At 44.5% G+C, this 20,370-nt stretch overlaps 1 protein-coding gene across 9 annotated transcripts in view; it reads right to left on the bottom strand.

Annotated features, from left to right (window-relative positions):
* Positions 1-20,370, bottom strand: part of KIAA1217 (KIAA1217 ortholog) — a 308,757-nt gene that overhangs the window by 62,750 nt on the left and 225,637 nt on the right. For 8 of the 9 annotated variants that reach the window (XM_058681687.1, XM_058681686.1, XM_058681682.1 and 5 more), the window contains one exon: positions 6,347-7,179. In XM_058681687.1, coding sequence (XP_058537670.1) covers positions 6,347-7,179 — 833 coding nt within the window. Of the gene's footprint in view, positions 1-6,346; positions 7,180-13,121; positions 13,381-20,370 lie in introns of those variants that run through there. The other variant, XM_058681689.1, reaches the window with a different exon arrangement.

Consider the following 20,370-nt stretch of genomic DNA (forward strand, 5'->3'; position numbering starts at 1 on the left):
GTGGCTGGAGTAGCTCAAGACATGGGGCTTTTGGAAGGTCTCCTGCCTGTATCTCCTACAACGTCAATGATGAGCACAGTGGTCTCTAAGACCCCTTCAGCTCTGAGGATGGACAAGGAGGAGGTATTCACTAGTACTACACGAGTGGAGTGGGCAATGCAGACTTTTTAAGACCTGAGGTTTTTGGAAGTTTGAATGAATCCTTAGACCTGGTGATATTTTTCAAACACTTCATTCATGAAAAATAAACTCCAAAGATTCAATAAGGACCAGTGTAAATCTCCATCTCTACCAGACAGAAGGACAACCAATCACAAATGAGGCTAAAATGCGTCCCTGACATCACGAGGACCCGGGATTATCCACCTCCTGGGCCACAGGGTTACTTAGAGGAATCCTATCTTCGGGCTGGCTTTGCATTGCTTCGGGCAAGACTCTGCATTGAACTGTTCTTGCCATAGTTCAAGGAGGAAGAAACTGTACCTAAACATTTTTTCCTCTTCTCTTTGAAGAAGGCAAGGAGAAGGGAGTATCTGAGTCGCACAGGATGTAGGTTACTCTGGCTTTGCTTCTGGTTTCAGACGTCAGGCATCTGACTGACAGCACCTCGTGAATATTCAAAGAAGATACAGGGTGCATTTAATTTCATCTAATTAGTGACAGATGATGGCTTTCCCTTTTGAGAAATTGGTTTGCTTAAAGTAACACAGACCTTGTGACATTCATTCCACTGGTATTTTTGGTAGAATAGCCCTTGTGTAAGAGCAAAGCTACCTTCATAAACTTGTCAGTTCGTTAAGTATTGTGTTTACCAGTCAGTTCTTGCCTGCATCTAGCAGCCTAAGGAATGACAAGCAAAGAATACTCAACCATGAAGTTATATTCCTGTGAATTAAGTAATAATTCAATTTATTGGCGCTCATTTGACTTCTGAGGCTGGCAAAACGTCATATCCAGATGCCATTTTTTATAGTACCATAATGGCAGAAATAGAGCAAATTTTGAATCGAGATCAGTCTGTCTTTCCAAATGTTATCTTTTCACTTCGTTGTGTATGTCCCTTAAATTGTAGTCCATTCCGACATTCTCATGAAAGCTCCCAGACCAGTGTAAGTTCAGGAAAGTTCTCTTTTCTTCTGAATTCACAGCAATTACTGTCTGTATCACTTCTTTTGAATTAATTATGCACAAGCAGTCCCCAGATGATGATAGCCTTGTAATTGAAAAGTTTACTTGTACTTTCATTGTTTAGAACTCGGAATTGGTGGTTGGATTTCCAGCTGGCCCACAGAAGCCTCTTTAACCTACGGTGTATTATTAGTGCTATCATTGTTCCCCATTGTTTTCAAGAAAAAAACGTGTCCTGACTTTCCAGCTGGACGTGGAGGTGTGAGAACAGATCTCCCCCTGGAGTCCCAGCCTCAGGGAGAGACACTCTTTCCCCCTTAGTGGCCTGGCATGGCCTCCTCCCTTCTTTCTTCTTCACTAGGAGATAGTGTCACTCTTAGGTGACAACAAGGACATCCCTGGGCACCACCCGTGAATGAAACCCTACTGCTGTGGTTGTTCCTGCGAAAACAGTTATTTAACCTACAATTGTAGCTCAGAAGCTTCCCGTACGGAACTGTGGCACAGCTTATCTGTTTGTGTCATGCTTTTAACGTTTTATATGCTGTCTTCCTGATTTCTAGTCCTTGTGCATGGGGACCACATCTATGTTTCTTTGTACGCTGTAAAGCATCCAGCCCTCAGCTCAGCACTTAAGAGGGGCTCAATAAACATTTATTGATCCATAATTAGAGCTCCATGGGAAAGCAATTCAGACAAGGGCTGAATCAGTCAGGCACTGTTAGGCATCAAAACAGATAAACTCATAATGTCAGCTCTACCTGGTAGGTCTCTTTGTCATCCCTTAGATAGCTCTGGTGCATTTAAAAGGATGCCCTAATCCCGGCTTGTCTTTCTGCTCCTGGACCCAAGAAGAGATGTAACCCCGACTACTCTCCTGAAATGGATTTGAAAGTGGCTTTGATATTCGCGACATTCTAGTTTGGATCTTTAAGCCCAGTCAATTCTGTTCTCTGTTCACACTTCAGTTTTATGGTCTCCACACCCCCCACCTGCATTATGTTCTTCCTGGTGATACACTGGACAATTTGTTTCCTGGCTTCTTTAGGTACGGTCTTGTGTCCTGGCCAGCTCTGCTTAGCTGTTTAGCAGCATGCAGCAGAGAGCTTTGCTCAAAGTGGGGACACTCGAGCACTTACTATGTGCCAGGCACGGGACATGGCACTTAACTGTCATGAGTTTTTCTACTCCGTGAGGTAGATTCGTTACTATCATCTCTATTTGACAGATAAGCAAACTGAGACAGAGATTCAGTAACTGGTCCAAAGTCTCTACTGCTGGCAAGTGTTAGAACTGGGAATCGAACCCAGGCAGTCTGGCTTCGGAGTTCACATTCATAAACAGGACACGTTGTGGCCTCTCCATAAATGGCTGATCACAGATTGATTGAATCAAAGGTGACAGTACCAATAGTACGTTCCCACAGTAATGAAGTTGCTTTCCCAAGAGGTGAAGGGCAGAATTGGAGCCATGTTTTATGAAGGTCACAATTGGCATTCCTTCGTTTCTCCACTTCATTGAGTAGAAAAAGTCCACATTTCCCTTAGAGGGGTGCTTCTCAAACAGGGGCATTTTGCACCCATCCCCCCAGTGCAGGGGGTGCATTTGGCAACCTCGGGAGGTATTTTGATTGTCATGACTAGGGCGGGGTAGAGGGGAGTTTTGCTACTGACATCTAGTGGGGTAGAAGCTGGAGATGCCACTAAATATCCTTTGAATCTCAGGGGAACCCCTCTGTCCCCGCAAACAACACATTATCCTGTCCCAAATATCAATTAGTGCAGAAGTTAAGAAACCTTGTTCTAGAAAGATCCCAAGTGTAACTACTTAGGAGGTCTCTGATGTGGCTTACTTTGGACTACACATTCAGGAAAAGGAAAAAAATTATTATTTTTCAGTCATTCAGGCTCACTTCTCCAGTAGGATAGAGCATAGTTTAGAAAACCTTCAAAGGTCTACCAGTCACTGTGAACATTTAAAAAAAAATTTTTTTTAATGTTTATTTTTGAGAGAGAGAAAGAGAGACAGAGCACAAGAGGGGGAGGGGCAGACAGAGAGGGAAACAGAGAACCTGAAGCAGGCTCCAGGCTTCGAGCTGTCAGCACAGAGCCCGACGCGGGGCTCAAACCCATGGACTGTAACATCATGACCTGAGCCAGAGTCGGACGCTTAACCGACAGCCACATAGACACCCCTACTGTGACCATTTTTAAACGACATAAATTTAAAATTTTAGACTTTCACTCAATCAGTTGTTCAACCAAGCATGCATCCCACCCCTCAAAGCTACCAACACAGTAACACGTAATCCTCATAAAGTAAGAAAGTGAGATGAGGTGATTAAGGACAGACATAAGCTATCAGCGAGCATGTGGGCTTCCTCCCGTACACAGAAGCTCCCTGTCCTCTTCTAATTGGCCCAGGGCAGGGAGGGAACTCTGCTTCTCTAAATCTGGGAATTCTTAGAAATCACGATGGGATCTCACATGGCTTTTCTTTCTCCACATACAGGTGCCTAGGCAGGGCAAGAATTTGCTCCCTGCTGGATTCTTCACTCATTTGTTGAATTTAGCCACGGTAGTGTGGAATGGTATAAAAATATAAGTTTACCATGTCTTGAAAAATATTACATTAGGAAGAATCTGTTATACATTTGGAAAGAGAGCGATTAGTCACTTTGCAATGAGCACTCTTGAATTCTGAGTGTTCTTTCGATAAAGATACTTTACATTATAGGATCCACACTATAAATAGAAAGTAGCAAAACATAAATGTCCTAGATTTTTACAGTTCTTAAGGGCTGTTTTATGTGCCGTGAATAGAAATAACGATGCAGTTTAATGAAGGAATTTTATAACCTAGGGAAGACAGAACCTCATGCACGGAGTCATCTGTCACACGCCCTCCCCTACCCCGGGCACTCCCTCATAGCCACATGGACCATTCTCTTCTTGGGGTCCCAGCCGAAGGGACGTCATCTGTGTAAAGCCACTTTAACACTTGAGATCATCTTCCTTCTAGAAGCTCAGATAGAAGAATTGCTGTCTTGAAAGTCAAAGTGGCTGGAATCTGCTCCCCTGCCCCCAAGATCCATGGCCATCTCAAGAGGAGAGCCCTACCATCATCTATGTTCTATTATATACGCTATTTTCCCCCCAGATCTTCTATATATAACTTGTCATCACTAGATGCCTTGTGGAAACATCTTTATAAGAAAAGAGAAGCCAAATTCTTTAGATCAAGGCACATGACTAAATATAAGAACCGACATGAAATTTATCTTTAACTCGTCATTTTCAAGTCAATAGAGCTGTTATAAAATCATGTTTCTCACACCTCCCCCTCCCCCCCCCAAAAGCTACTGTTGGAGGTTTCCTAAGTACAGATGGGAAAGAAAGAATTTTTCTCTCTGATTTCAAACATCCTGCAGTTATCTGGGCCATTTCATATACGATGCTCTTCTGAACAGCACTTGAATTCAGCAGTGCCCAAAAGAAAGCAACGCTACTGATTTCTTAGTCCCCCTCCTGTGTTTTTGTAGCTTCACATCTTAGATGTAAAATTTCGCTTCAGAGTTTCATATAAAAAGCACTCTCAAGATTTATTTGCTTTTTAATATTTTGCAATGGCAACAGAAATTGATTTGGCGCTTCACAGGACCCTGCATTCACGAAGGTGGACTTTTAAGGGTTGAACTCTTAAAAGTATACAGATTAAATGCATCCAAGATGACAGCACAGTACAGGGGGAAACAATGGGCTCTAATTTTGTGCTTCAGTAATTGTTTCCGGCGCTCTTGTTTTGAAACTTTTACTTTCACAAAATACGATTCATTTTTTGCAAATAAAATCTATCAAAAACGTTCTCTTCTTTCTTTCTTTCTTTCCCCATTGCTGCATAATTGCGCTAATATACTAGCTAGGGCAGTTATATTTTAAATGGCCTGTATATACTTAGCAGCATAATTATGCAAATGCTACCATGTTTACGACTGTAAATCTCCTTCAGGAGCAGTTACTTAGCATCCGGTCCTGAAACAAATTTTGAAAAATTCTAGTTGAAATGCTCAGAATGCACACCTCAATTTACCTCTCTGCTGGGTAAAGGTGTAGCTCACACATCCTCACCCATCAGGCAGAATATTGCACAGTGGTAAAAAAAAAAAAAAAAAAGTATGGACTCTTTAATAGATGCCACTTACTGGCTTTATGACCTTGAGGAAGTACTTAACCTCTCTGAGCCTCAGTTTCTGCATCTAGAAAATAGGGATGATGGTGGTATGTAAGTGATACTACCCTTTTGGTGAGGAACAGGGAATAGTGGTTCTAATAAAGTGCTGAGCAACTGAATTCATATGTGACAACAGGTAAGATGCTCAACCTCTTTCAGACTTCATTTCCTCAACCAGATTTTTAGGATTATAATTATTATGTTGGCTTCCTTCAACCAATTCAGGCTAGAGAAAGTCCCTCTATCAAAATTAGCTTTTCTATTATTATATGAACTTTGGAGGGTTTTAAAAATGGACTGGGCTGGAAAGTTATAAAAATACTCACATTAAAAAAGAAATTTAGATACTCGGAGTGTCTCATTCCCTAGACAAATTTTGCTGATCTCAGTACCGCTTCTGAATGAGTATTAAATCTAAACCAATCTATTTTTGTGCAAATTCATGCTTTATCACCCTAGATGACAGACAGTGACACATTCTTTCCACTTCCGAAGGCCAGATGAGAAAGCAAAATTGCACTCTATAAGGAAAAACACAAATGGCCATTTCGAACACTTACAACTTGAACCACTCACTCCTCTTCGTGCACAGATCAATTCCCATGAGCTCCTGATCTCTTAGTCCAAATGGTTTCTGCTGATCACAATTTTCTTTCCACTTATTCAGATTTACGCTTATGATGACGTTAGACCCATGCCCCCCCAGGCTGGCGTCGCCCGCAGCATGCGTCCCCGCACTGTGTGCCTGCCCCCCGCCCTTTAGCATGGCTACTGGCCTGCTTCACTTGACCCCCCCCCACTGTTCAGAAACTCCTTGCAGACAAGGATGGCCTTTGATCCTCCTCCGTGGCTTCTCCAACCCCCGCAGGGCACGCTGCACAGGGCTGGTGCTCAGTCGACCCCTGTTCCCTCGGTTTGACTCTCAAGAGGGGTCCTCAATAACTCCCAGGCGCGCGCAGACCACCCGCGGCCACCCTCACCAACTTACCTGGTCTCTCTATCTTTGGGTATTGTCGCAGTGCTGTAAGCAAACACTTGCTTCTCCACTAGAGGTGGGCCGAAGTCCACAATGCTGGATAATCCTGGAGCGGTCCGTGGTTTTTCAATATACACCAAGGTGCCGGGCTCCTTTTTGAAGGCCTGGCGGCTTGGAGAGGCCCGATCTGGCTGCAGGGTGTGAGGGGGCCCGTGGGCGTTATGGTGGGCATGGATGTCTACCATTCTCAGGTCACCGACTCGGTGGGGAGAGGCGGGAGGTGTTTTGGCGCCCAGAGTAGGCAAGTGGCTATCTGGGTATTTCCTTGATTTCTGTCTGTACAGTGACTGCTCCATATGCATTTCTGCTTGCAAGGAAGGGTTGCAGTATGCACTCGCCGAGCGAATGGCCGTGCGGTGATATGCAATGATGTGATCAGGGACATCCAGCGGGTGCCCACCATGGGAAGAGGCTATGCTCATCCGTCCCTCGTGATAAAGGTAGGGATCAGTATAGAAGCCCTCGTTTCGGTACATGGCAATGCTCTTGCCACTCATGTCTTCGTCCGGCTTCACATCTCTTCTTTCCAAAATGGCGCTTGGGCTGGGTGAGATGGATCTGGAGACTGGCAGGCTGGAGAGTCTGTCTCTGGGGATGGTGGCATTGCCAGGAACAACCATCGGGCGGGTGCCCCCGTAAGGAATTCTGGATGGGGAAGGAGGCATGGAATGGGGCACAGGAGTGGACGGTGGAGAACTTGGAATGGCATGGGGTGGATGAGCTGTGGATCCAGGCCGAGAGGCACCAGGGCCATCTCCTCTTGCATAAACAATTTCTCTCTGCATCTGAAAATAAAACAGGACGTTAGAAAATCTCCTTTGATATTCACGTTCGAAGAGACGTCTCGGTGTGACAGTGTGGCTTTCCTGATGTAGCAGGCTGAATCACGGCCCCTCCCTCAGCAGGATGCCCGTACTCTAATCCCTGGAACCTGGAGCTATGTTACCTTTTCGTGGCAAAAGGGACTTTACAGATGTTCCTTTTTAAGGATATTGAGATGGGAAGAATATCCGGGATTATCCAGATGGGCCCAATGCTATCCTACTGTATGTGCAAGAGGGAGGAGGGGGTCAGAGTCAGGGAAGGAGACGAGAGGACAGAAGCAGGGCCAGAGAGAGAGACTAAACGATGTTCTGCTGATAACTGTAAAGAGGGAGGAAGGGGCCAGGAGTCAAGAGTTGCAGGTGGCCTCTAGCAGCTGGAAAAGGCAAGGAAACGGATGCTCCCCTAGCGCCTCCAGAGGGAGTGAGGCACAGCCAGTACCTTCATATTGCCTGTAAAATCCATTCTGCACTTCTGATCTCAACAACTGTAAGCGAATGCGCTTTTGGCGTCCTAAGCCACTAAGTCTGTGGTAGTTAGTTACAGCAACCCCAAGAAACAAATACACCCAATAAAGAGCTCAACATTGTGAGGTTTTGGGGGGAAAACACCGCAGTGGTTTGCTTTGGCAGGTCATAGCTTCTCAGAGACACTTAATAAATGCAAATCTAATGTATCAAAAGTGCTAAAATATTATTTTCTAAAATTTGTCCGGGGCGCATTTTCCAGTATTGGCCATGGAAAGTAGTTACTAAGCATCTCTCCCATCTCTCCAAGCAGAGACAATCTAGAGACATGGCCAGAGAGGGTAATGAGATGCACAGGGAAAACTTGGAAGTAAGTTTCATTATTTCACCAGCCCTCTACTTGAGCCTTGGAGAAACCAGCTCCAAGAGGTTGGGAGAAAATAATGATCTGAGAGGTAAGAATGTAATTGGAGGCAAAACTCATGGTGGTGGCGGGGGGGGGCGGGTGGGTAAGGTAGAGAAGAGGGAAAGGAATCTGAGGCATGGTGAAGAGTGAGAATCCTAAGAAAACCCTTCTGGGTCTGCCATGTGATAAAGAGCCTGATGGAGTTGACCATCGTAAGCCAAGTACTTCTTGCCCAGGCAGCAGTGACTTCTGGGTGGTGTCATTACCATCCAGTCCAGGAGAGTGAAGACTCCCACTCGGTCTTCCATTAGCTCTCCTTTGCACGAAACGAGGAGTAAAGAATCAATGACTTAAGAATCATAGACACAGAGAACAGACCGGTGGTTGCCAGAGGCAGGATGTTGGGGTTGGGTGAAATGGGTAAAGGGAGTCAAAAGGTATAAACATGCAGCTGTAAAATAAATGTCATGGGGATATAATGTATAGCATGATGACTATAATTAGTAATACTGTATTGTATATTTGAAAGTAAGTAGGGGAGTAGATTTCAAAGGTTCTTCTCACAAGAAAAAAAAACTGTAAATATGTATGGTGATGGATACTAACTGGACTTATTGTTGGTCATCATTTGCAATATACACAAATATCAACTCATTATGTTGTACATCTGAAACCAATATAATGCTACCTTGTCAATTATATGTCAATAAAAAAAGAATCAAGGTAAGGGGGCAAGGGGAAACTGATTTGCAATTACGCTACTGTGTGTAGCAAGGGGCAGAATAAAAAATACAAATTAATTCAAAATATGAATATTTGATACACTTTGTTTTGGTCAACGCCAAAGAAGGTAATAACTAACTCACCGAGATTCTCCAAACGGCTATAGGGAAGGGATGGACAGACAGCTTTGGCACCTACCAAGCTCACTCTTCAAGTCCTATTTGTACCATCACAGGAGCCCGTATTCCTATCTAGACTTTTGGCAGATGTGACAGACAGGGGGAACATGAAGGGTTGGGAGGTGGGTGAGGTAGGGGCATGAGGAAGAGAGCAGGTGGGCTCACATGGACCAAAACCAAAGTGGGCAATCAGGAGACCCACAGTGTGAGTGATGGGGAGGAATAGAAAAAAAAAAAAAAAAACCAAACAAAGAAAACAGAGGCAACAGGAGAAGGCTGAATGAGGATGAAACAGAGACCAATGTGCTGAACACGTACTGTTTCCTTATCTTACAAACGCATTCATTTAGTAAGCAATATTTACCAAGCACTTGCGAAGAATAAGGCATTGTTCTAAATAAGCCCCCAAGTTCCTGCCCTTGAGAAGGTATATTCCTCTGTATGTTTCTTAGATGAACACACAGAGGAAGAAGCCTTGGGAACCCCACAGCTTCCTTATCTTGTCTCAGGAAGAATCCGCCAGTGCAGAATCCCTGGTCCGGGAGTTTTATAAACGATGCTGGATTTTCTAACAGAAATGACCAATAAAACAAATGCAGGCAAGACGCAAATATGTGGCAACCAAAAGGAACCTTCCGAGGGTGTGTTACCTGTGCATCACTGATTTGGTTCCTCAATCCCCTGGTGGGGGCCCCAGAGTATGCAGGCTTCTCACGTGCAGCTACAATTTTATCTCCACTAGCCCCATGTGCACTCCCACAACAGGCTAGGATGTTCCCCCCTCTAAACCAAATCTGGGACGTCCTCAGGCTGTCCTCACCCCTGGGACTCTCTCCCCATTTCCTGGCCCTTGTGGATCCAAACCAAGACTGAGGGTCAAGGTCTGGCTCCAGGTGCATCTGCTCCACGTGGCCCAGGCCTGACGCCCTAGCCCACATGGTCCTCCCTCTGCTCACTCACTTGACACCCTCGTAACTCAGGGGCTCAGGGCCTTAGACCAGGAGGGCATCCCCAAGGTCAGTGTGTGATGACATACAAGACTGTCCTCCCACAATGGCTGAGTAACCATACGTCAGAAATTCTGCAACAGATCTATACAGATCCTTCATAAATATCTCTACCACCCCATCTTTCACAAGGCAAGGCTCAGCAAAAAGAAAAGTGGTTAAGTAACGTAGGGCTTCATAGATCATAAAAGACAAGAGGCACTGGCTTAGGCAGCAGCACATATCTGGCCAAACTCCCCATGCAATCAGACCACACAACACAAGATTTAATCCAAACAAAGGTAAAGATAAATTCATACAGATTCAAACATGCCACTGTGTGTAAGACATAACACAGCGAGTGCGCAGGGCAAATCAAGTGCAACGAAAGACAGGTAACTGTTGTCATTACTGATACCATTTCTTAAAAAAGGTTCCAAATGTCTGTTGTTTATCCCTCTGGATAAACAATAATCCAAACTATTAGTCGTCTTTATCTGGCCTCAGATTACATCAGGGTTTGGGGGATCCAAATTGACCCCAATTAACACACAGTGAACGCCCCCCTTTCCTGGCAAGAGAGTAAGAAGACACATTAATAGTTCAAGTAGTACACAACTGTCTAGAAGGATGAGGAATATTAATGAAAGGAAAATAGAAAATTAATTTTAATTAATGAAAAGTTGAGTAAATTTCTTTTAAAACAACAGAGATACCAGGGCGCCTGGGTGGCTCAGTCGGGTAAGCAGCCAACTTTGGCTCAGGTCATGATCTCGCTGCTCATGAGTTTGAGCCCCGTGTTGGGCTCTGCGTTGACAGCTCAGAGCCTGGAGCCTGCTTGGGATTCTGTGTCTCCCTCTCTCTCTACTCTTGCCCCACCTGCACTCTGTCTTTGTCTCTGTCACTCTCTCAAAAATAAACATCAAAAAAATTTTAAAAACAACAACACAGACACCTGCATAGATATTAAAAAAAAAAAAAACAAGTTTGCTGATGTGAGAAGAAATGGTTCGGAGGTACATTATATAACGAACTTTTAAAATAAAACACACTCAAATCTCTAATACTAGACTTTCTTGGTGCCACGTACAGATGAATTCAGAAAGAGAAGTAACAACAGTAATTCTGATATGCTGTGCACTCATATGCAAATGTGGGTGATAGTCAAAATATTTACCATCTGGTAGCTAATGTCACATGGGTGCCAACCAACTGGAATGGGACTCTGGCCAACCAGGATGGATCCTATCTGTACGCAATCAGCATCATGTACCCAGTGGTAATGCTGCCTATCAGCCTTGTCTTGTCCATCTCAAACCAACGTTGCCATCACCCCTCGGGGTCACTGAAAGAATCGCTGTCCACCTGAGTCATCCACAGTGGCGGTGAATACAAGGACTCAGCTATGACAGAACAGGTGACCTAAGACTGAATGCCTCCATCAATCCTGGTGACTTGGAGGTTGGAAGTCTTTGGCAGAATTCCTATCTTGCTTTGCCAAGCTCTGATTGACTTTACAAGACCCCTGATAAAAGAACCCATGGTAATGTCCTCCTCAGCAATTCCCCTCAGCCCAGGAAAAGAAGGACACGATGGTTCCATCAGACTATGGGAAAATGTTTTAAGCCTACAACTAGGATGAACCTTTAAAATTTTAAAACTGAGGTTCATCCACGAAAGGATATGGATCAACCAAAGGCACTCTCTCTGAAAATGAGGCAGAAGCGACAGGGAGATGAAAAGAGAATCTTTTTCAAGTCTTCACCATGATCACCCAAGGAGACCACTTGCTGTTCCAGGAAAAAGTGGACTTTGTAGCCTCCAGGGGTTATTCACTCTCTGGTTGGCAGTGAGGATGATGGTTAAGATTCTCTAATACATAATCTTAAGAAGTCCCAGTGTTACAGCTTAGTGCTCTTTCTGTGGAGAGATCTCCTAGCATCAGGCACCTGCACGGTTTTGTTCTGTTTTCTTGTTTAACACAAATGGCATTAAATGCATATTGAGTTCTTCCTGCACTAGGCCTGGAAGTCAGACCTCTTAGGAGAAAATTATGTCAAACTTCAAAAGTAAAATAAATTAGCGGCACACACACACACACATCACACCCTATTGTGACTCACCTTATATCTGTATATCAGTATACAGTATATCAGATATCTGTACATCTGACTCGCTTTTTCTCCTGCCAGTCTCTGATGCCACTAATCCTATCCTGTTATTTTTCTCAAAATATCTGGAACCCTTGTGTCACGGATACTTCTGTCCCAGAAGCCTTCAACACTTAATGTCTTTATGTAGGCTTTGAAGAATTTCATTTTACAGCAAGAAAAAGCTAACCTAAGCCCAGGAATAAAGGGTCTTTTCACACCTTACCGGAACACAACTCGAACCTCGGATCTCCATTTGCCTATACCTCGGCCCAGACAAAGAAAATACTCGATTATCTTCACTAGAATCACTGGCAACGTATGAACCAGACAATTCTCCTTACTCTATGCCTTCCTTTGTTGAGCATCACTTCTCCCTCTTGCCATTACTGCCCAAACCCCTGCTTTCTCTTGTTTGACTGCTTCCAGCTCTTATAAACAGTGGGGCTTCCTCCGGAGCTCAGCACCGTGGCTCTGACCGAGAGGCCACTGCCCCTGCCCACAGCACAGACCTCAGTACGCTGTTTGGGCCACACTTCCTAGAGACCAGAAAGAATCTGGGGGCAGTTTCAAATTGATTATCTGAAATTTGAGTTAGGAATCCTAACATATATCTATATTTCATTTCCCCGAAACACAGTAAGTTAAATCAAACATTGCTCACTTAGAAGTTGCCTGGATGTAAGATAAGAAGGGGCAAAAATCTTACAATTGTTTCTGGAAAAAAAAAAAATCTAGCATGCAAAATGTTTATTTCAAATCATTTTGGGAAGCTGTCTCATGTAATCACGTCTCTTTGTGGAGTATTTAAAATATATATATTCTTTGCGGAAAGGGAGTATTCTGTACAGTTTATTGTATTTCAAACCCCACCCTTCCAAGTCTAGAATTTGTAAACACACCAGTCAGTCAGACCACACAATGAAGTAACCGGACAAAACTGAAAAGGATTGTTATAAGACTCTTTCATCCTCAAAGAATTAAAGCCACTTACTTTTTCTTAAGGAAATCACCTGTACAACTAACGCCGTGAAAAAAGCACATTGGCTCAGCTCCCAATTATGCGCTTTCTTTGTTTGCTGGTTTCATCTAAATCCTCAGTTCCACTGTTGGATGTTTTAGACAGCTTTCTCTTCAGGGAAGAAATCGCAAAGGCCACAGATCCTAAAACGTTCCCGGGTTGAGTGTTTACAACCGGTAAAAAAAAACCATTCTGTTTCCCCCAGTCTTCCGAGTGAGGCTGTCACAGGCATGGATGAAAAGTAGTCCTCCCCATGATAAGCCAATTTCTCCTCCCCTTGGAAATTAGTCACTGAGTAACCTCAGCTCACATCCAACCACAGGCTACCTCACGGGTGACTCAGGCCTGTAACAATTGCTTACACGGAAAACACACACCAACGAACAGACTCCGAGAGGCCTAGGTAAATGGGTTAACAGTGAAAGGAACGTGACAAACTAGACCGGACGGAGAGGCAAACAGGATCCCTAAAACAGACAACCAGCCACCGCAAGACCATCGGAAACCCCGGGACGCTAATTACCGTACTGGACCAACTCTCCGAGTGTGATCCGCTGAGAAAAATCTAGATAGGCCAGCAGCACCCAACACTCATTGTGCTGCCACACTTTTGAAGTCGGTGGCCTGGCAAGTGAAGGGAACGCGAGCCTCTCCCCTCCTCGTTTTGAACAGCAGAAAGAAAACAGAGGGGTGATTAAGGAGGCTGTCTATTAATTAACCAGCCTGGTTTTACCAAGATGCACTTTGGGTAGCAGCCATGAATCACTCCTACCCAGCGCCGGGCAAGTAACTGCGATCGTTCTGGGAAACATACCTGAGAGAAGAGGGAGGGAAAACTAGGGCTACGCCACGAGGGGATTCCAGAAAGAGAGCCAGAATCCTTCTGCCCCACCCTCAACAAGGCTGAGGAGCGGAGACCAGGGCAGTCTCCAGAGGCACCCCAACCCCCCCCCCCCCTCCCGCCCCATCGGCAACTGCTGTCAATGCAGCTGATCTCTTGCGGGGCGACAGGCACAAGAAGGTGTGTGTTCCCAACAAGAAGTGGCTTGTGCAGCGCTGAACAGAGGACAGGTATCAACGCCTCACTCACAAAAGGTGAGGGAGAAAAAGCACTTCCTTAGCTGGCGGGTAGGCTCTGTTTAATCACCACCATGCTCTCTGAGCCCTTAGGGACAGAGGGGAAAGGAAAGCTATCCAAGTGGGAATCCAGCGACAAGTAACTCGAAATGCTGGGCTGGAAACCCACTGGCCTCACGCCACACCCCGCAACCAGGCTCTGGGAAGCCTGTGCATTTTTCAAACATTTTAAGGCTTTTCGAGGCTGTTCTTGCTGACCCAAAGAATTCCATGACGTCTCTCAGGTTCATATCCAGTCAGTGCTTCAGGCTTTCTAAAGAAAACTGTTTACTGCCATCAGAATGCTTTGTGGCTATTAAGGGCGGGGGACCACGGAGCACGGGGCACTGTCACCCTCCTAAGATGCCTCGTTAGACACAATATTTGGATGAAGTGGTTGTAACAGATGCCACCTAAGAGGTCGGAAAAGAGTAGAAGGAATGAGAAAACGCTTGTTTCGATGTTTAATCTCATCAGCAGGAGTTTGTGATTTCTCACCAGAGTATGGGAAGCACGCGCGCTATCAGCCCCTGGAACATTTGGCACACATTTGGCAGGTTTTGCTTCTGCAGTCAAACACACGCTTTCCAGGAAAGGAGATGTAGGGGTTGGTCTCCCTTGTCTGATTAAGCCATGATTCCACCCCTACCATATCCCCCGAAGACCCTGCTTTCCAGCATCAGATGTCCTAACGGCTCTTGTACTGATTTACCTGCTGTTTACACAAGCAGGACGGCTTGTAAGAACAGATGAATGAATGTGCAGTGTCTGGGCCACACTGTCCCCCCCGGAAAACAGACGCACTGAGCGCTCACCGCTGTTTCGCTACGTGCCTCACGCCATACTCCACACGGGCGTCCACGCCGGCTACGGCAGAGACAGGTGGCTTCTGTTGACCCAGCTGCCTTGCAAGTTGGGGTGGGGGGTGCAAGGTGAGAGAAGGTCTGGTTTACGTCTCCCATCTCTTCCTTCCCGTCACGTTCAGAGCAATTTCCTTTCACTTTTCTGAAACGTTTCAGGGCACGGTCTGGAGAGTACACGCATGGCCTCATCATGAGGAGAGCTGTAATTCACCATCAGGAGTTTGAAAGCTGCGGTGAATCAGGATGAGTTAAATATCCTCCAGTACGAAGCACACAGGTCACCCTTGAGAGAGGACCCTAAGGTCCTCGAGTGCCCAGTGAAGAACCAGGCGGGCTAATTTCCTAAGCAATATCCTGGTGCTGTGCAGGATTTGACTTCACCTGTCCGGCTCGTGCTCTCCAGAGAACAGCTCATTCAGGAGAACTCACCCCAAAATGTGGCTCATTCTGGGTGCGGCCAACCACCGCGTCCCCGCACTCTGGCGTCCTTTCTTCGCCGGACCCTCCTCTGCGTGACCCACCTTGGGAGGCTACAGCCTTTGTGAATTTGTTCTTCTCACTATCGATGCCCCTTCTTCCTTTCATTAACTGGCACGATAAGCAAAGTGGAAGCAATTTATTTCTTTTGAGTTAGTATTAAAAAAGAACATGCTAGTAAATATTCAGCATTACCTCAACAGGAAATAATTTTTATGCTCTGGTAAGGCTAACAGTCTTGGGGAAATTTATTTCTATTTCCTCTCTCTCATTCATTTCTTTATTGGCTTTTAAAAAATTACATATGATAAAAGGAAACCTAAAATGTGCTTATGAGCATGAAGACCGCGTGGTGAAGGGAAGTAATTACGATGTTGGGAAATTTCAAGTCCGTCTTGCTTACACTGTTAAAATTGGAAAGGCGGTCATTTGTGAGGTCTTCGCGAAACTATTAATGTTTCATTTGATCATAAATGGAATGTCTCCCAGACACGAGACAGACAGACTGTTGCCAAAATTATTCAATTCTCAGCAAAGAGATGGTCCAGTCAGTGGTTAGCTGACGGCTATATTTAAGAGGAGCGTTATTTCCACAAATATTTTGACATGGGAAGCACTGGTGAGCCCTCCAGTACCGGGACCCAGCTGACGTAACACTGCCCAACGGTGATTAAAGATCCCAGTCTGGAACAGAATAAAGGGATGTTAAATAAATCACTCAGCTTCCAAGCCACAGTCAGTAACTGTGTGGAGCTGCAGGGCAGATAAAAGAAAAATGTGCTTCTCTCACTGATACTTAATCTTCTGGGATACTCCTGTATCATCCAGGCCAAGGACAACCTCCTTTTGCACCTAAAATAGTTACAGTTTATAAAACAGTTATCTTCTCTCTACCACTTGTAACAGATAGTGCAAATAAGTCCTCGTTTTTCATCCCCATCTCCCTGCACACTCACGCATTTCCCGTAAGGATGCTATTCTTTTATGCATCTCCCTTTGGGGCTTGTGGATTTGTTCTACTGGTAAGTCATTTCTGTCACCCAAATAGAACTTTTCAGTGCCTTCGACTTTATTTTTCCTTTCCTGACTGTTCCCTAAACTCCCATTTGGCTTGTCAACACGCACTCTGCAACATATAATACATTGCTTTGTTTATTGACAATGTTTCTCATGCTATGAAGGATTTTCGATGGTTACGGACACACCTATCCACATACACAAGACGGTCACCCAGCCGTCTGCAGCTTACAGTTGTGATTCTATTTCGCGGACCTCTGAACTCGGGGAACCACACACAGATCTGATACTCCTATCCCCATGTGATTGGTTAGGAAAAGGAAGCGTCAGGAGTTTCGAACCTCGCCCAACCTCGCGCGGTGACAAAGTCGTGAGGCGGCAAGAATGCCCGCCTTCAGGTTCGCCACCGTGTCCCTGCTTCCTTCACAGTTTAAGTGGGAAACCACGTGTCCTCTAAGACACTGTGTGCTGCTCTGAGAGGAACCGTGCCCCCAAGGCCTTCCCCGCAGGGACTACTGAATGTTTATCTGCTTGAGCTCTGAACTTCAGCAGGCAGTGTGGTGAACTCGGCTTGAGCAGTACCTTGTCTGCTTCACTCTCTGATCCAGATTTTCACAGCAAAGGAAAAAAATAATAGACATCTCAGGGGACTTTGGATCCAATTATCCAGACACTGTCTTGATTACTACTAGGTTTTATCTACTTGCCTCAAAATTAGTTACATGTATGGTAGTATATGTCTGTATACATTACACTTGCATATACGTACTTCTCTGTTCTGTATCACTGATTATCACTATATAGATATCACTGCATCACTAGTCATATATGTGCAAACGTGTATATACACACACATAGACTTTCATCGGTCACAGATGCCACATGACTTATGGGATAAAATGTCTAGGCTTCCTTTGATTGGCATTCCTCACCTCTCTGACTCCAGTCCCAATGCCGAATGACATTCCTGGGACCGTATCTCTCAGAGGTGTATAAGTCACTGAAAGAGCTATTATAATTCTGTCACTGTATCCTACGCCCCTCTAACATTTCATCAGGGAAACCGACCAAGTTGACTATACGATGAGTGAAAAAAAGTTGATATAACACTATAAAGCTTTAGGATGTTCACGACAATGTTAAGAATATTTTTACTACATTTTTAAAATAAGTCATCATTTTTTTAAGTTAGTTTATTTTGAGAGAGAGCGCACGAGCACGAGCAGGGGAGGGACAGAGAGAGAGAGATAGAGAGAGAGAGGGAGAGGGAGAGGGAGAAAGAATCCCAAGCAGGCTCCTCGTTGCCAGCCCAGAGCCTGATGTGGGGCTCGAACTCATGGCTGTGAGACCATGACCTGGGCCAAAATCACGAGTCAGATTCTCAACCGACTGAACCACCCAGGCGCCCCTCGATGTAAGAATTTTTGAAAAAACAAAAAAATCTCGGTTTGATGATATGACACATCCTCACCGTATCTCAACAAACTGATGACATTCTGTATAGAATTTTATGCTCACAGACACAGCTTAAGGATAGATATTTCTCAGTGTAAAAAATGGTGTGTAAACAAATCGACGGCTGATAGATGCCAAGCTGGAAAACAAATGGTCTTTTGTTCTTGGTCGGTCGCTGTCCTGTCACATCCCAGGACCCCTGTGGCAGTGTCCAAGAGTGTTCCCTGGTATGTGTAACTCCTTCAGGTCCACTCCCTGTCCCTCTTTCCTCATGACTTTTCTGGAATCACCCCTGTGGACCTGGGTTACAAGTGAGGTCCTTCTAATGGCATCACCCCACTGCCTGTATGCTGCTCTGTTTTCATATCAATCAAAGCAAAGCATGTGCTGGTTCTATTAGCAAAGAATAGAACAAACACACAACACAAGGTGAGTTATGCCAGCAGAGTCAGTTTAAAAGGGAATTTTACATAAAACCACAATGAGATACCACCTTATACCTGTCAGAATGGCTAAAATTAACAACCCAGCAAACAACAGATGTCAGAGAGGATGTGGGAAAGGGGAACCCTCTTGCACTGTTGGTGGGAATGCAGACTGGTGCAGCCGCTCTGGGAAACAGTGTGGAGGTTCCTCAAAAAATTAAAAGAGAACTACTCTACGACCCAGCAATTGCACTACTAGGCATTTATCCAAAGGATACAAAACTGCTGATTCAAAGGGGGCACATGCACCCCAACATTTATAGCAGCACTATCAACAATAGCCAAAGTATGCAAAGAGCCCAACTGTCCATCGATGGATGAATGGATAAAGAAGATGGGGTATATATATACAATGGAGTATTACTCAGCAATCAAAAAGAATGAAATCTTGCCATTTGCAACTACGTGGATGGAACTGGAGGGCGTTATGCTAAGTGAAATTAGTCCGTCAGAGAAAAACAAAAATCCTATGACTTCACTCATATGAGAACTTTAAGAGACAAAACAGATGAACATAAGGGAAGGGAAACAAAAATAATATAAAAACAGGGAGGGGGCCAAAACAGAAGAAACTCATAAATATGGAGAACAAACTGAGGGTTGCTGGCAGGGAGGTGGGTGGGTGGGATGGGCTAAATAGGTGATGGGCATTAAGGAGCACTTGTTGGGATGAGCACTGGGTGGTGTATGTAAGTGATAAATCACTAAGTTCTATTCCTGAAATCATTATTACTATATGTTAACTAACCACATGTTAACTAACTTGGATTCAAATTAAAAATAAAAATGAAAGTAAATAAAAATAAATGTTAAAAAAGAGGCTTCTGATGTACGATTTTTTAGTTCTGCTGTTATTCTGACCTTCAGCTGAACAGTATTAACAAATGTATCAAAAGCAGCAAGGATCATGTGAGGGGAAGAACCCCAGAGGATAACACTGAAGGACAGTAATTCACAAATCCACCAAGTTCAATTTCCCCTTAAAACAAACATGACAAAACAACAATGGAGATCCAGATCAAAACAGCCCTTGTGCCAATTCTTCATGGCTTCAGAAGAGCCAATCGCTCTTCTCTTGAGCAACAACTTTCAACCCCCAAGCAACTTTCAAACCCTAAAGAAGTTCCATGGGTATCCCAGGTGTATTGAGTGTGTGAGCTGAGAAAATTCTCTCCTGTAAGACTGAAAACAGATGCCATTTGTTGTATAATTATATAGACTCATAAATTTCCCAGCTCTCATTAGTTATGAAAGAATCTAAAAGGTTCCAGGCCTATAAATTAAATGGATATATCTTTGAAAACGTGTCTGTCTTCCTCAGGTGTGACTGGAGTCTGTGGCAAAGATCACAAGAGCAGCTGCAAGTTTGGACCAAGCCAGGGGTCCCGGATGCCCCCATTCAGGGTGTCTTCCAACAGTCATTGAAGCATGGTAGAACCTGCATTCAGAGCCAGATGCTAACATCAGGTTCATTATACATAAACGAGAAGTCTCATCTAGACTGTCCCTATATGATCACATTCTGTGTATCCATGGCATATTTTCTAAATAGTCATTCTGTATACGAAGCTCAGGATTAAGACTGATGAGGGGGGAAAAGGATCTTTAAGACATACTTCTCACCTTTTAAGAGCTTACCTTCTAGCATGGATAATGAGGCACGTACATGAATATTCAAAGTAAGACAAAGCAAGAATAACTCTGGCAAGCGTCCAATGAGTGCGATACACAAATATTCTCGGAATCTACAGAAGGGTAAGATTCTTCTGGCTGGGATAGTTGAGGAACACTGCTCTGAAGAGGTGAGAT

This window comes from Neofelis nebulosa, chromosome 8 (genome assembly GCF_028018385.1).
Source record: "Neofelis nebulosa isolate mNeoNeb1 chromosome 8, mNeoNeb1.pri, whole genome shotgun sequence".
NCBI classification, from domain to species: domain Eukaryota; kingdom Metazoa; phylum Chordata; class Mammalia; order Carnivora; family Felidae; genus Neofelis; species Neofelis nebulosa.